General features: G+C 39.8%; 1 protein-coding gene across 1 annotated transcript in view; it reads left to right on the forward strand.

The window, feature by feature from the left end:
• Nucleotides 1-11,545: 11,545 nt before the first annotated feature.
• The window catches only part of LOC117416760 (rootletin-like), a 75,106-nt gene continuing 70,772 nt past the window's right edge, over nt 11,546-15,879 (forward strand). Inside the window, exon 1 of the mRNA XM_059034213.1 lies at nt 11,546-11,593. Within this exon, the coding sequence (XP_058890196.1) occupies nt 11,546-11,593 (48 nt within the window). The remainder of the gene's footprint in view (nt 11,594-15,879) is intronic.

The raw sequence follows: 15,879 nt of genomic DNA on the forward strand, positions 1-15,879 counted from the left end.
GCCTCCAGAGCCCGCTCCTTCTCCACCCTTGCTCCGCAGTGGTGGAATGACCTTCCTACAGATGTCAGGACTGCCCAGTCCCTGACCACATTCCGGCGCCTCCTTAAGACTCACCTCTTCAAAGAGCACCTGTAGAACTCCTCTGTTTGTATCCTGGGACACTATCACCCTTCATGTAAATGTGCTTTATTTTGCTCTTATCTGCCCCCTATTTTACTGCATTTAATCCTGTACTTCAGAATACTGTAATCTGCCAAGTGTTTAACCTGTAGTACTTTGTATTTAATCACATCCTGATGTAACTATCACTATTTAATCATATCCTGGTGTAACTATCACTATTATCTGCTGTATTATTGAATTGTGGTTTGTCACACTTGTACCTTGCTTGAACAAAAGTTATTGTATTCTTGCTCTTATTGTATTACTTGTATTGTAACACTTGAAATGTATTTGCTTAAGATTGTAAGTCGCCCTGGATAAGGGCGTCTGCTAAGAAATAAATAATAATAATAATAATAATAATAATAATAATAATAATAATAATAATAATAATAATAATGTGGACGCTTGCCAAGACAGTCCCCTGGATCAACAGCCCTTTGTGATTATGTGCTCAGGGAGGGTGAGCAAGCCAAGATCTAAGTTCAAGGACTTTGTGACTTGATGCACTGTTGTGCAGTATCAGACTTCATGCATGTTGAAAAAAATAATAATTAAAACAGTGGTTGTAGTGCTAGGCCACTAGGTTCTTATTTGATACATTTACAGTTGTTTTGTTTCTTTTCTATTCTTGTTGTTATACCCTAAGTTCTTACTTTGCAGTTGCAAACAGGTATCTTCCAGTCATGTGCCAGAGGGGTTATCTAAACTTAGAGAAGGGATGTAGAATATGGGTTCCTGTTTATATGGTTGCCTAGCAACCACTGCACTGGTACTGTTAGAGGGGTTTGTGGGAGGTGTGTGGTAGGCATTTTCGCTAGGTGCTCTAGGAGGTGTGGGACCTGTGTTCAGAGAATAAACAGATTTTACGTGCAAACCAAGACTGGTCTATTTTCTTTTTACAATCAATACTACAGAGAGAATACATGCATGTCTCTAGTCATATGTGGATTTCACGGTCATGTCGCCTTAAGTTCTAGCCAAAATTGTAGATCATTTATTACTGCCTGTGATGGAAATATGAGTTCTGGTTGTAAATCTCCCTCCCGACCTGTGAGGGCGCTAAGTAGCGAAAGGTAAAGGCTTTGGACGGGTTGGCCTGACAGTTCATTTCCTGGGTCGGAAAGTCAGTCAGCCTGGAAAAAGGCAAGGCTCCGTTGCAGGAACGTATTGACCCGGAAGGTAAATGAGGTAGCAGCTGCAGGCAATAGAGTCAGCTGTAATCGTTTACCAAGGGGTCATTCATGATTGCATAAAGGGGGCTAGAGAATTGTAAATCTTTTCCTTTGCTTGGGTTCAGAGACGCATGGAACTTGAAGGACCGGGAGAGTTCCCAAAAAGAAATAAAAAGTATTTGTGAGTGTTTTGTTTGTTTGTAGTACTGTTAGTAATTGTCTTTTTGTTTGTAAATTCACTAGACGGCTAACACGTCTCCGGAGCTGTTGCCTTGGGCCAGCACTACCCGGAACAACAACACCACAGTCACTGTTATTTGTTATCACCCAACTTGAGCACTACTGCACGCACCCGGACTGGTGATTTGTGTTAGTAGTATTGTGGGAGCAGATAACGTGTTATTATTTGTTTTGTTTACAAATCATTATTATTATTTTCCAGCCGAGCTTTACACCAGAGGTGTATTGCCGGATGATTATTGTTTGGTTGCCAGACCAGGATTTGTGTAATAATAAAAATAACATTTCCAAATTGGATTACAGTTTTCACTTGTGATTATTTCTGCACTGCATCACCTCTGCATCTGTTCTTAATCAGCAGCCACTTTGCCACACTGCCATAGCCATATCTTTTCACCTATTGATTTGCCCCATTGCCACTGTATTTTATGCATCCATGCATCCCTTACTGCAATGTTATCGGGCACTGTGTTCTGGGCTTAAGGTTACAAATTTAAAACAAGTGAATAAAATGTCATTCATAACCATAAGTACTGTATATAAAAATCTAAAACATTCCCATAACTACAAATATTGAATTATCTAGGTAGTCTCTGTATCGTCGGCATCACAGCTGTAGTCTGTTAAATTTCTGTTTCAAGGTGTGTTATAGTCTTTTGTTAATTAAAATCCTCCTTTTCCAAGTGCAAATAAACTCCTGATAAATTATGACAATTAACACGGATTTGCTTTTAAATTCCCATGCAAACAAAACAAATAGTTGTAAGAAGTACTGCTCGTTAATCGAACATAATTTCGGAAATCACGTTAGCATGATTTTTTTAATAATGAGATAGGCATAATGACTTCTTGAAAATCCATTGTATCTGCCATTTAAACTCACCTGGACTCTAAGCTGGCTTTAATCCTCAATGCGCTCGTAAAGTCCCTCAAATAAGTGCGTTCCTGTGGCATCATATCTCTATGGAGACCACCCTACAAATGGAAACTAAAGTATAATAAGAGGTATGTGCTGTTCTTATATAATCTCCATGTTTACAAATTAGGATTAGGGTTATTTTGGCCACTAACAAAATATATGACACAATTGTTTTCCTTCTGATTAGCTACAGACTGACTGAGTATACAGAGAAAGCGTACAGCAGTGCACATTCTGTGCAATGTAATATAATGCTATAGACCGAATTAAAAATGTATTTAAAAGTGTATTTCATGAAGCAGCAGCACAGAGCACTGCCCATTACACAAATGTAAACAGGGTATTAAACTCCACTTCTGCTAATCTGTGCCTAGTTGGCTACCTTCTGTGTAATACCCATCATATTACTTAAAGGGGCAATGCCTGTGACTCCTCTCAAAAAATGAATCGCACAAAAAAAAAACCACTAATAATATGTTTTTTGTTTTTATCAGAAGAGGGTTGAAATAATGCAACATGAGAAGACTCTTCTGTAAAAAGAAAGTCTGTGTCCAACAAAACTGTCTTCCAGTTTTCTTTTAAAAGGCTTGTTTATTTATAGATTTTATGATTGAGTGTTTGACGTTCTGGGTAATTTATCATAACAATTGGAATGCCAAAAGCCCCAGAACACTCCATCAGGGATTCCATCATCTGAGCGTGGCTAATCAACTCCATTCAGGGGAGTCCCAACAAAGAGAGCATCTACACTTTACTGGAGACCAGGGACCCTCTTTAAAAAGCGGCATGTTTATGTATTGTTATGGAAACAGTTTAGAATTAGCAGCAGTCGGAACATCGTAGGCTCGAGTCCCATCTCTTATCCATTGTTAAGACCCTTTGTATGAGGGTATGTCTTGTTATATAAAGAGAGAAAGTCCCCAAATATGCAATGTGTGCCATTACAAAATAATTCAGGATGCATTTCAACAGGCCCCTACAGACTTCTTTTCAATGAAAGATATATAGAAAACAAATTGTACTGTGCATAAGTGAACACCCCTGACCTTTAACTACATTAATCCTGCTGGTGTTTCCCACCAGGACCCCCTTCGAAACATCTGAAATACAATGGAATAAGACCAGTATAATTGTTACGGCTGCAGCATTAAGATCAGTGTCTGTTAAAATAAAAATAGACACAACTGGGTAACGCTTTACACTGTGTCTCTAATTACTGTGTATTTACATAGTAGTTACTTAGTTAATACATGAGTACTTACATATAATTGCAATGTTATTATGCATAGTTACAATGTACTTAACAATGTACATCTTTTTACACAAACTATGTAAGTACACGATTGTATCAGAAAAAGGTTAGGGTTAGGTTTAGAGTTAGGTTCAGAGTTAGGGATAGGGTTAGGGTTATTCTTTCATATCTTGACTTTTTGTAGGTTTTTGTGACTTCATAGACCTACCCGCGATGTATTAAAGTCATTTTCACTCCTGTAACTTAGTTTCATTCCTGCTGCAGCAGTTTAGTTACGACTGTTCATTTCAAACTACTTTCATATGCAAATATATGAATCTCATTATAATATCGAAGTTTCACGCTTACCCTTGATGGTTTATAATTTTATCCTGATTTACGACTTCGGTTTGTGCTTGTTATTTTACATATACCTCTCACTGGCGTAGAGATATATATATTTTGTAACACAGCAGGGAGGGGGTTTGTTAGTTTGTTTTATTGTTTAATTATTTCTGTTAATTGTTTTATTGTTAATTGTTTATTTTCTTCGGTGATTATCCCCTGCACCTGGTGATTATTATTAAATTAGAGCCAGGTGCAGGGTATAAAAGAAAGGCAGCCAGTCTGTGCGGGGCTGCTGTGGTTAGAGCCCGCTTGCGAGGGTGTGCAGGCGTACAGAGAAGAAGGTACTGTGAAACGTGAAAAGTTGTGATTGAAAACTGTGTTTATTTTGTTTTGCTTTGTTGTACAGGGAAACAGCTTAGCTGTCTTGTTTGTAGTTAGGTTCCTGGTTGTGTATTAGTTATTGCTCAAAAAAAGAGCTAGGTGTTTATTTTGTGTTTTGTTTTGTTTATTAAAAATAGCGCGTCAGCGCAGTTAAAAATCCATTGTCTGAGTCCTGGGTCTGATTTTAAAGGGGCAACGAACCGTGAGTGCTGCAGGTCTTATTACAATATATATATACAGCTCTGGAAAAAATTAAGAGACCACTGCAAAATTATCAGTTTCTCTGGTTTTGCTATTTATAGGTATGTGTTTGGGTAAAATGAACATTTTTGTTTTATTCTATAAACTACTGACAACATTTCTCCCAAATTCCAAATAAAAATATTGTCATTTAGAGCATTTATTTGCAGAAAATGACAACTGGTCAAAATAACAACAAAGATGCAGTGTTGTCAGACCTCGAATAATGCAAAGAAAATAAGTTCATATTCATTTTTAAACAACACAATACTAATGTTTTAACTTAGGAAGAGTTCAGAAATCAATATTTGGTGAAATAACCCTGATTTTCAAGCACAGCTTTCATGCGTCTTGGCATGCTCTCCACCAGTCTTTCACATTGATGTTGGGTGACTTTATGCCACTCCTGGCGCAAAAATTCAAGCAGCTCGGCTTTATTTGATAGCTTGTGACCATCCATCTTCCTCTTAATCACATTCCAGAGGTTTTCAGTGGAGTTCAGGTCTGGAGATTGGGCTGGCCATGACAGGGTCTTGATCTGGTGGTCCTCCATCCACACCTTGATTGACCTGGCTGTGTGGCATGGAGCATTGTCCTGCTGGAAAAACCAATCCTCAGAGTTGGGGAACATTGTCCGAGCAGAAGGAAACAAGTTTTCTTCCAGGACAACCTTGTATTTGGCTTGATTCATGCGTCCTTCACAAAGACAAATCTGCCCGATTCCAGCCTTGCTGAAGCACCCCCAGATGAGTCCAATTTTCAGCTTTGCCCAACACCTAGTCGTCTAATGGTTAGACGGAGACCTGGAGAGGCCTACAAGCCACAGTGTCTCGCACCCACTGTGAAATGTGGTGGAGGATCGGTGATGATCTGGGGGTGCTTCAGCAAGGCTGGAATCGGGCAGCTTTGGCATGAATCAAGCCAAGTACAAGGTTGTCCTGGAAGAAAACTTGCTTCCTTCTGCTCTGACAATGTTCCCCAACTCTGAGGATTGGTTTTTCCAGCAGGACAATGCTCCATGCCACACAGCCAGGTCAATCAAGGTGTGGATGGAGGACCACCAGATCAAGACCCTGTCATGGCCAGCCCAATCTCCAGACCTGAACCCCATTGAAAACCTCTGGAATGTGATCAAGAGGAAGATGGATGGTCACAAGCCATCAAACAAAGCCGAGCTGCTTGAATTTTTGCGCCAGGAGTGGCATAAAGTCACCCAACATCAATGTGAAAGACTGGTGGAGAGCATGCCAAGACGCATGAAAGCTGTGCTTGAAAATCAGGGTTATTCCACCAAATATTGATTTTTGAACTCTTCCTAAGTTAAAACATTAGTATTGTGTTGTTTAAAAATGAATATGAACTTATTTTCTTTGCATTATTCGAGGTCTGACAACACTGCATCTTTGTTGTTATTTTGACCAGTTGTCATTTTCTGCAAATAAATGCTCTAAATGACAATATTTTTATTTGGAATTTGGGAGAAATGTTGTCAGTAGTTTATAGAATAAAACAAAAATGTTCATTTTACCCAAACACATACCTATAAATAGTAAAACCAGAGAAACTGATAATTTTGCAGTGGTCTCTTAATTTTTTCCAGAGCTGTATATATATATATATATATATATATATATATATATATATATATATATATATATATATATATATATATATATATATATATATATTAATAGTCTATATTAAATAACAATGGCAATAAATACATTTGTTTTGGTTTCTGAAATCTTTTCTTATCAGTAATTAATTATGTAGTGCATAGACAACTGAAATACAATGAAAAGTATTTACTTGCGTAGCCTACTGTATGTACTGTACTTTTTTCGTTTACACAACCAAAATATACATATCGTAGACTCAAACAAAAGTTTTCTGCAATATTCTTAAGTTAACATGCTTGTGTGTTCATAGAATTATGCTTTCGCTTATGAGTTGTAACAAATGCATGTGTACTGTGGGCTATATAAACGTTTTCATATTAACTTTTGTACTTGATAACATTAATTTAAAAATCCAATTGATGCCTATGATTAATACGTTTTGCGACTAATTTGAAGATATTAAAATGTTTCAATATTAATTACATCGAGTTATTAATCAAATTGATCTTGCTACGTAATTTATTTATTAAAATGTTTGGATATACTGTTACTTGATTGATTACTGTCTTGTTAGAATATGTTTTGTTGAAGATTCAGATTTTGCTGCTGATGGATTTATTTTCAAAAGGTTTTCTTTAGGTTGTTCTGCAGAGGAGCTCCGCATTCTTTTCTTTTTTCACAGTCTTGCACCAGGGCCCAGTAATTGTCCTTTTCTTTTTGGCCGGTGCCAAAGTTGCATCAAGGTTGGAGCATGCAACTATTATATATGCCTACTACTTCCTTCTGTTCACTATACCACTCATTTATCTTCCCGAAGGAAGTTCTAAATCTTTACTTTCGGCGTTGCAAATTTATTGTAAATTCAGATCATTAAGCAGTAATTTATGCTGTCTGCAAACTTGCGGTGATATTACTGTAGTTGTTCATGAAAAAGAGCTGTTTAGTACATCACACACAAAAATTCTGCGAAGGACGGAGGCTACGAATCCGCAGTATTTACGAACACATAAGTAATATTAGTACATAGAGCCTGTTAAGTACATTGTAACCATACATAATAATGTTGTAAGTACACATATATTTACTAAGTAACTACTATGTAAATACCAGACTTGTAGTCGAGTCCTCAAACCTCGTGTCCGAGTGTCGAGTCATCAGAGTCCGAGTTATCAGGGTCCGAGTCATCAGGGACCGAGTCATCAGGGTCCGGGTCATCAGGGTCCGAGTCATCAGGGTCCGAGTCCGAGTCATCAGGGTCCAAGTCTGAGACATCAGGGTCCGAGTCATCAGGGTGCGAGTCCGAGTCATCAGGGTCCGAGTCATCAGGGTCCGAGTCATCAGAGTCTGAGTCATCAGGGTCCAAGTCATCGGGGTCCGGGTCCGAGTCATCAGGGTCCGAGTCCGAGTCATTAGGGTCTGAGTCATCAGGGTCCGAGTCCGAGTCATCAGGGTCCGAGTCATCAGGGTCCGAGTCCGAGTCATCAGGGTCCGAGTCATCAGGGTCCAAGTCCAGGGTCCAAGTCACTATCATCCGAGTCACGAGTCCTTGACACAAATTCAAATCAATTTTCATTAAACTAGTGGTAGCAGTGGGGGAACAGTTTAGCTAATGGACATTGTCTGATAACCCTCAGGAAAAATGCACAAATAATAAAAAATAAAAACACACAAAAAAAATGATTTGGATCTATTTTTTCATGCTAAATTATTCTATTTGCGTGCCTTTTTCAAATCTTCTTTTCTTTTGGATGGAATTGGAATACTTTTTGAACTGCGCAGATGTGTATGTACAAACTGGTTAAGAAATCAAATGGATTCTGTGCCACAGCCCAGCTCCGTGTAGTAAGTAAGTGTGTCTAGTTTATGATATTGACAGGTCCAGTGGTACATAACACACAGCTGGTATGATCACATAGCAGTACCAGGTGGTTACTTGGAAATATTTATGATAACACAGTAAAGGTGTGTCAAAGAAATTGGATCCAGTTTCTCTGATCACATTTTTTGAAGCAACTTGATCATTATTTCAATTTACTTTAATATATCTGCTTGTTTGACGGTAGCCAATTTCCAATTTTGAGACTTTAGTGCCTAGTTTTACACTGAATTTGCCAGGTGAATTCATTGACGTTGCTTGCAAACAGTGATGGTGTGTGCTGGGAACGAGTAATTAGAAGCAAAGCACAGAATATTTAATCGCACAGCGACTTTCAGATATGAATTAAAAAGCTCTAAATGTATGATTATACCTTACATGAATATTCTTTTTTCATTCATTTTTGTTTTCACTAAACTCAAAATTATTAAGGTGATCAATGTTCTATTGTTTTCAGTGCAAACAAATAAATTATATTCCAGAGATTCAGGAAGCTCAGCAAAATCAAATTAAGTATTTTTCAAGAATGCAGGTTTAGAAATGTATTTCTAAAGTCAGGGTTTTCAATTAAGGTACGTGGCTCTTCTAAGGTAGTAGGGGGCACCCATCTCATCGAGACGCCTAGCGCCGAGGTGGGAGTGTGCAGGAGGGGGGTTTCCAGTGGAAAATTTTGAAAAAAAGGATTCAAATGGTGCATTCTGCCACATTTTTGCGTGTACTAGACTAGTTGTGGTCTGCTTGTAGTGTCTGACAAAGTACTCAATTTGTGCAATGAAGGAGCTTAATTTCAGCACTGCTCACAGCAAGATCAACAAGACAAAAAATGGACTTTGATCATCAAGGCCCCTGTAACACAAGACTGGCTGAAAATGTGTGTGGAATTGGTGACTGCACCTTTAATTTTGCCCACTTGTAATATGGGAAGCAGCATGCTGCAGCTCCCATGCTCACTGTTACCTGAGCTGAGAGCATTATTATTAATTTCTTAGCAGTTTCCCTTATCCAGGGTGACTTACAGTTGTTACAAGATATCACATTATGCATTATTTAACATACAATTACCCATTTATACAGTTGGGTTTTTACTGGAGCAATCTAAGTAAAGTACCTTGTTTAAGGGTACAACAGCAGTGTCCCCCACCTGGGATTGAACCCACAACCATCCGGTCAAGAGTCCAGAACCTTAACCACTACTCCATACTGCTGCCCATGTAACACAGACAGCTCTTATGATTACATGGTACCGTTTATTTTTCAGTAAAAACAAGTTTAAATTGCATCGAGTTTTAGATATTTTAGATATTTTCATTAGCACAATCTCAATGCTAAATTTAGTGAATGTGTTTTTTTTTTTTTTTACTGCAATCAAGTAAGCTTCATTTTTAATTCCCCAAATGTTTTTATTTTTTCTCAGCAGTACTTTTCCAAAATAATGTCTCAATTATTTCTATGCGTTCTGCTTTCACCTTAAAATGGTCAGTTTGAGGAATAAACGTAGTTTTCCCTGCAACAGCTGACCCTGCTTTAGTCCAAAATTCAGCTACATGCTGTTTTTCATTATGGTAACATCTTAAATTACCGAGCATGCTTCTTTGGCTGAGATATTGTTAGCTCGTTCTCTAACTAGGGAACCTGCTGCGGAATTAAATCATCCTTAAACTCCTGACGGTAAACAATGTAACTGAATCTATAATACCTGGAATAGTTGTTGCTGCTAAGAGATGCAACAGACGAAATAAGTCTGTTCATGTTGACTCAAAACTTTATTTTGGCAATCTACAACTTGACTGGCGAAAGATAACATTGGTTTATTGGAGTTCACAAAGAAAACCTTTTTTTTAGCTTGATATGGTAACCTTTTTACTTGCCTTGTTCAACATTTAAACTTTTTGTTAATGTCGCGTGTCCAACACACAAATCTGTATATTTTTATTTTTGTTTTTCGATGTTCTTGTTCTAAATTTCTTGAATGCAACTGTTCATTTTAAGCTATATTGTTACAGTACTTTTGGTTGCCATCGCAACTTGTAAGAAACTAACACGAGCTCCCAAAATGACAAGCACCTATGGGTTTATATTTTACGATATCATAAAAGGTATACGCTTTTTTGTTGTTGCATGTGTATAGCTATTATGTACTCTGTGTAGCTTTTATGTATTATATCTTACAGTGCGATAATAGGACAAGAAATGTACGGAATGATAATACCTGAAAATAAAAGTAGCCGTCGCAAATATCATTTTAGACGGTGGATTGCGCCGGTCGCCGGCTTATTTTGAAAACCCTGTTACAGTGCTTAAAAAGAACATAGTTTCCTTTCAATTCGAAGCTCACCACCAATGATACTTTTGGGCTATGCCTGCTTGCCTCGAGAAGGTCAGGAGAGACCAAGCGACGGTTCTCCTGGTGGCCCCCAGATGACCCAGGAGAATCTGGTTTTCGAACCTCTGCCAGTTGCTGCGAGGCCAGCCCTGGGAGATCCCGCTGTGCATGGATCTCCTCAGCCAGGCAAAAGGCAGCCTCTGGCACCCAGAACTGGGCAGACTCCAGCTGTGGGTCTGGCCCCTGAACGGGACCGTATTTCCGCCTTAGGGCTCTTAGACGCAGTAGTTGGTACACTGCAGAACGCTACGGATTCTTCCACAAGAGCGTTGTACGCCTACAAGTGGAAATATTTTCAAAATTGGTGCATGGCCTGAGGCCATGATCCCGTGTATTGCCCTATAGCAATTATTTTACAGTTTTTGCAACATTTGCTAGAGACATTGAAAGTATACCTTGTAGCCATATCTGCTTGCCATGTTCCCATGGACTCAGTGCCCCCGAGCGCTCATATCCTGGCGACCCATTTTCTAAAGGGTACTCGGTGGTTACGTCCTATAAAGGATGTCTTCCCCGCATGGAGTCTAGACGTGGTATTGGAGGCTCTCACTAAGGCCCCGTTTGAGCCCATACATTCCATAGAGCTCAAGTGTCTCTCTATAAAGACATCATTTCTATTAGCTATCACTTCCACTAAGTGGGTCAGTGAGCTACAGGCACTGGCCCTGCACAGTTCCTGTATGTGTATTTGGGACAATGGAAACACGGTGTCATTGCGCACAAACCCTGCTTTCCTCCCTGAGGTGATTACAGCTTTTCACTTGAACCAGTCAGTGGAACTAGAGGCTTTCCATCCCTCTCCCTTTGCACAGGAGTCGGATAAGAGATTAAATTCCCTCTGGATAGAACGAGAGCGCTGCGTCAGTCTGACCAGCTCTTCGTTTGTCATGGTGAACGGACCCGAGGTCAAGCCCTCTCTAAGCAGTGACTGTCCCATTGGATTGTGGACACGGTTTCGACTGCTTATACCAATGCCGGCCTACCCCCACCTGGATGGGTGGCTGCGCACTCTACCAGAGGTGTGGCTACGTCATGGGCCCTCTTTAGAGGTGCCTCGTTGACCGTTATCTGTACTGTGGCTAGCTGGGCTACTCTGCATACATTTACTAAGTTCTACCGACTTAATGTCATAGATCCTTCTATGCCTTCAATACACACTAGGGTCCTTGAGGTTGCACGCTCACACCACCAACACTAGATGGCGGTAGCGAGATGTCCCTCATATGCTGTTCACTCATTCTTCCTTGCGAAGGCTTTGGTATACTTTAGTGGTCATCTTCGAATTGAAAGTGAACGATAGGTTACGGATGTAACCCCCGGATCCCTGAAAGAGAAAATGACTGCCAACCTTGTGAGGTCACATCACTTGCATTTGCGGGTTCAATGCAAAAGAGACTGAGATCTCCATGCAGTGACTATTTATTACCTCGGTGAGGCGGGACCGAGGACGTCTCTCTGCGGAGGGGCCTATCGCGGCAGCTTTGATATAAAATGCTCAGTGACTACCTGACAAGCAGGCATACCCCAAAAGTATCACTGGCGGTCATCTTGTCTTTCAGGGAACTGGGGTTACTTACATAATCTATCGTTTAAAGTAGTAAAGAGAAAGACTCGTTAAAAGCCAAATAATTACTTACTTGTTTACCATGGTGACATTTATTTCTTATAAAACTTAATGCAAATGAGAAAAAAAAAAAAAAAACTTGGTCTGGGTTGGATTTGTGTGGGGGTGTGTTTAGGCTACAACCTAATCGCTTCCAATTTCTTATTCTTACTGTGATTGGCTGCAAAGACAACAGGGCTAACCAGTGATTGAATAATGTTTTATTTGGTGGGTTTTCATTGTGCACAGTTTCCTAGTAACTGTACTTTTATTTGTGTAATAGAAAATAAAGGACTCATTGTTAATATTGCCGAGTCACAGAGCCCAGATGTTCGAGTCCGAGTCACACAGGGTGAAGTCTTTTGCAGCCGTGACTCGAGTCCGAGTCCAAGTCACGAAAAATGCGACTCGAGTCCGACTTGAAAAGGTGAAATAATGGTTGTCATGCTTCAAGCGTGCTTCAATATGACGTTCAGACGGTCTCCTCAAACAACATGTGTATAAAAATATTTTTCTTTTTATCAAATATTGCTATTCCCCAAAACTTGTGATTCATAAGAATCTGATCAAAATCAAAGGAAGTTCAATAACGCTTTTTCTGAGTTCTAAAACGCTCCCTTCTCATCTCTCCAACACACTGTCACCGTGGAAGCTAATTAGCACTAAAAGTTTTCATTAATAAGGAGCTCTAGCCAGGGGAACAGAGCTGCCGTTCTCCATGCAGCTTATCCGGACTGCTGGAGAGATTAAGCAGCCAAGGCTGGGGGGGGGGAGGGAGGGAGGGGGTGGGGAGCGGTGTTTGCTTTCTCGAGACGCTGAGTTGAACGGCAGCCTCCACTCTCACAGGCTGATATTGTTACAGCCCCCGCACTGCAAACATGTGGTTCATGTTACTGTGGACAGGGGCGTTTGGCACCAGAAAAGAGTGGGGGCAAGGGGCAAGAGAGTGGGAGAAGGGAAAGAGAAAAACAGAAGTGGGTCCTGGGAACTGGGGAGATGGAGTGCTAGAAAGATAGACTGGGGCAGGGGAGATAGAAGGAGACCATGGAGGAATGAATGGAGAAGAAAGTGGGAAAGGAGATGTGGATAAAAACAGGACTATACAAGAATATTTAAATTCTGGATCAAAATACTGAGCAAAGGTCTAGATACAGACTAGACCTTTGCTCAATATTTTTGCACAGCAATTTTGCAGTTTTCCGATGGTTTTCCGATGGTTTTCCCATGCATTTACCATGGTTTACCACACGAGAAGTGTGCTTGTATGGCCGTCTGCCTTGTTGTCTTAATGCCTAGGGAACACACTCATTGTACACTTCTCTGTAAAGTTCTAATTAAGGCACAGCAATAGAGTGGAAGCAGCAAGATAGGTATTCACTGTTTCTCATTGTTTCTCTCTGTCCTTTTACAATTCACTCTCTCTTTAAAATTCACTCTCCACACTTCCTCGGTTCCCCTTATTATTTATTTCTTAGCAGACGCCCTTATACAAGATATCACATTATATACATTATACATTATTTCACATTATACAGATATCACATTATTTATTTTTTTTACATACAATTACCCATTTACAAACTGCAGACCAAGGTAAAGGCCAGCAGCAGTGTCTGCTCTGTGGTATACTGGGATAATATACGTTTCTGCATATTCCATTAATAAGCATAAACAGACAATTACATGTTCTGAAAGATTACACTTTTCCTGTGCTTTTTAATCCATTTATATTTGAATCACCAGTGGGAACAAAAAATGAGCCCCTACAGTATTTGCAATTATAGGAATGATGAATAACCCAGAGAAATTGAGGCACTGTGTTTGGCATAACTGTAAAGAAATACTGTTGAGAAATATTTGGCTAAACTTTGCATGAAAATGTCCTTTGGTATTCCGATGTTAGTAATAGTACTGTACTTACAGTGCCTTGCATAAGTATTCACCCACTTGGACTTTTCCACATTTTGTAGTGTTATAACCTGGAATTAAAATGGATTTTATTAGGATTTTTGTCACTGATCTACACAAAATAGTCCATAATGTCGAAGTGGGTAAAAAAATCTACATGTTTTTCAAAATGATTTACAAATAACAAACTGAAAAGTCTTGATTGCATAAGTATTCACCCCCTTTGCTGTGACACCCCTAAATAAGCTCTGGTGCAACCAATTGCCTTCAGAAGTCACATAATTAGTTGAATGGAGTCCACCTGTGTGCAATTAAAGTATCACATGATCTCAGATTAAATACACCTGTTTCTGGAAGGCCCCAGATTTTGTTAGAGAGCATATCTAAACAAACAGCATCATGAAGACCAAGGAGTTATCAAAACAAGTCCGGGATAAAGTTCTGGAGAAGCACCAATCAGGGTTGGGTTATAAAAAAATATCCAAAACTTTGAACATCCACCTGGAGCACCATTAAATCCATTATTAAAAAATGGAAAGAATATGGCACAACCGCGACTCTGCCTAGAGAAGGCCGTCCACCAAAACTCAGTGACCAGGTAAGGAGGGCATTAGTCAGAGAAGCAACCAAGAGGCCAATGGTAACTCTGAAGGAGCTGGAGAGATCCACAGCTGAGATGGGAGAAACCGTTCATGGGACAACTATAACCCGGACGCTCCACAAAGCTGGGCTTTATGGAAGATTGGCGAGAAGAAAGCCATTTCTGAAAAAAACCCATATCAAATCCCGTTTGGATTTTGCCAAAAGGCATGTGGGAGACATAGCAAACATGTGGAAAAAGTTTCTCTGGTCTGATGAGACCAAAATTGAACTTTTTGGCCTTAGCACAAAACGCTATGTGTGGCGCAAAGCCAACACTGCTCATCACCGTGAGAACACCATCCCCACGGTGAAGCATGGTGGTGGCAGCATCATGTTATGGGGATGCTTTTCATCGGCAAGGACTGGGAAACTGGTCAGGATTGATGGCAAGATGGATGGAGCCAAATACAGGGAAATTCTAGAGGAAAACCTGTTTCAGTCTGCAAGAGACCTGGGACTGGGGCGGAGGTTCACCTTCCAGCAGGACAATGACCCTAAACACACAGCCAAAGCTACACTGGAGTGGTTTAAAAACAAGAACCTGAATGTCTTAGAATGGCCCAGTCAAAGCCCAGACCTCAATCCGATTGAGAATCTGTGGCAAGACTTGAAAATTGCTGTTCACCAACAGTCCCCATCCAACTTGACAGAGCTTGAGCAATTTTGCCAAGAAGAATGGGCAAAAATTGCAGGATCCAGATGTGCAAAGCTGGTAGAGACTTACCCAAAAAGACTCACAGCTGTAATTGCTGCCAAAGGTGCTTCTACCAAGTATTGACTCAGGGGGGTGAATACTTATGCAACCAACACATGTCTTTTTCTTTGTTTAATTAACTTTTGTGTCACAATAAAAAATATTTTTCACCTTCAAAGTGTTAAGTATGTTGTGTAAATCAAATGGTAAAAATCCCAATTAAATCCATTTTAATTCCAGGTTGTAACACTACAAAATTTGGAAAAGTCCAAGTGGGGTGAATACTTATGCAAGGCACTGTATGTTACCCCTGTGGGTTTGATGGGATACAATAGTTTGTTTTACTACTCAAGGAGACTCTGATCCTGTCCTCATATTTGTATAACAATTCCAGTTACACTTTAAAATAATTTAATTATTATGCATTAGCGGGTACTCCTGTTGTGTTCCACAGGAAG

This window comes from Acipenser ruthenus, chromosome 12 (assembly GCF_902713425.1).
Source record: "Acipenser ruthenus chromosome 12, fAciRut3.2 maternal haplotype, whole genome shotgun sequence".
Classification (NCBI taxonomy): Eukaryota; Metazoa; Chordata; class Actinopteri; order Acipenseriformes; family Acipenseridae; genus Acipenser; species Acipenser ruthenus.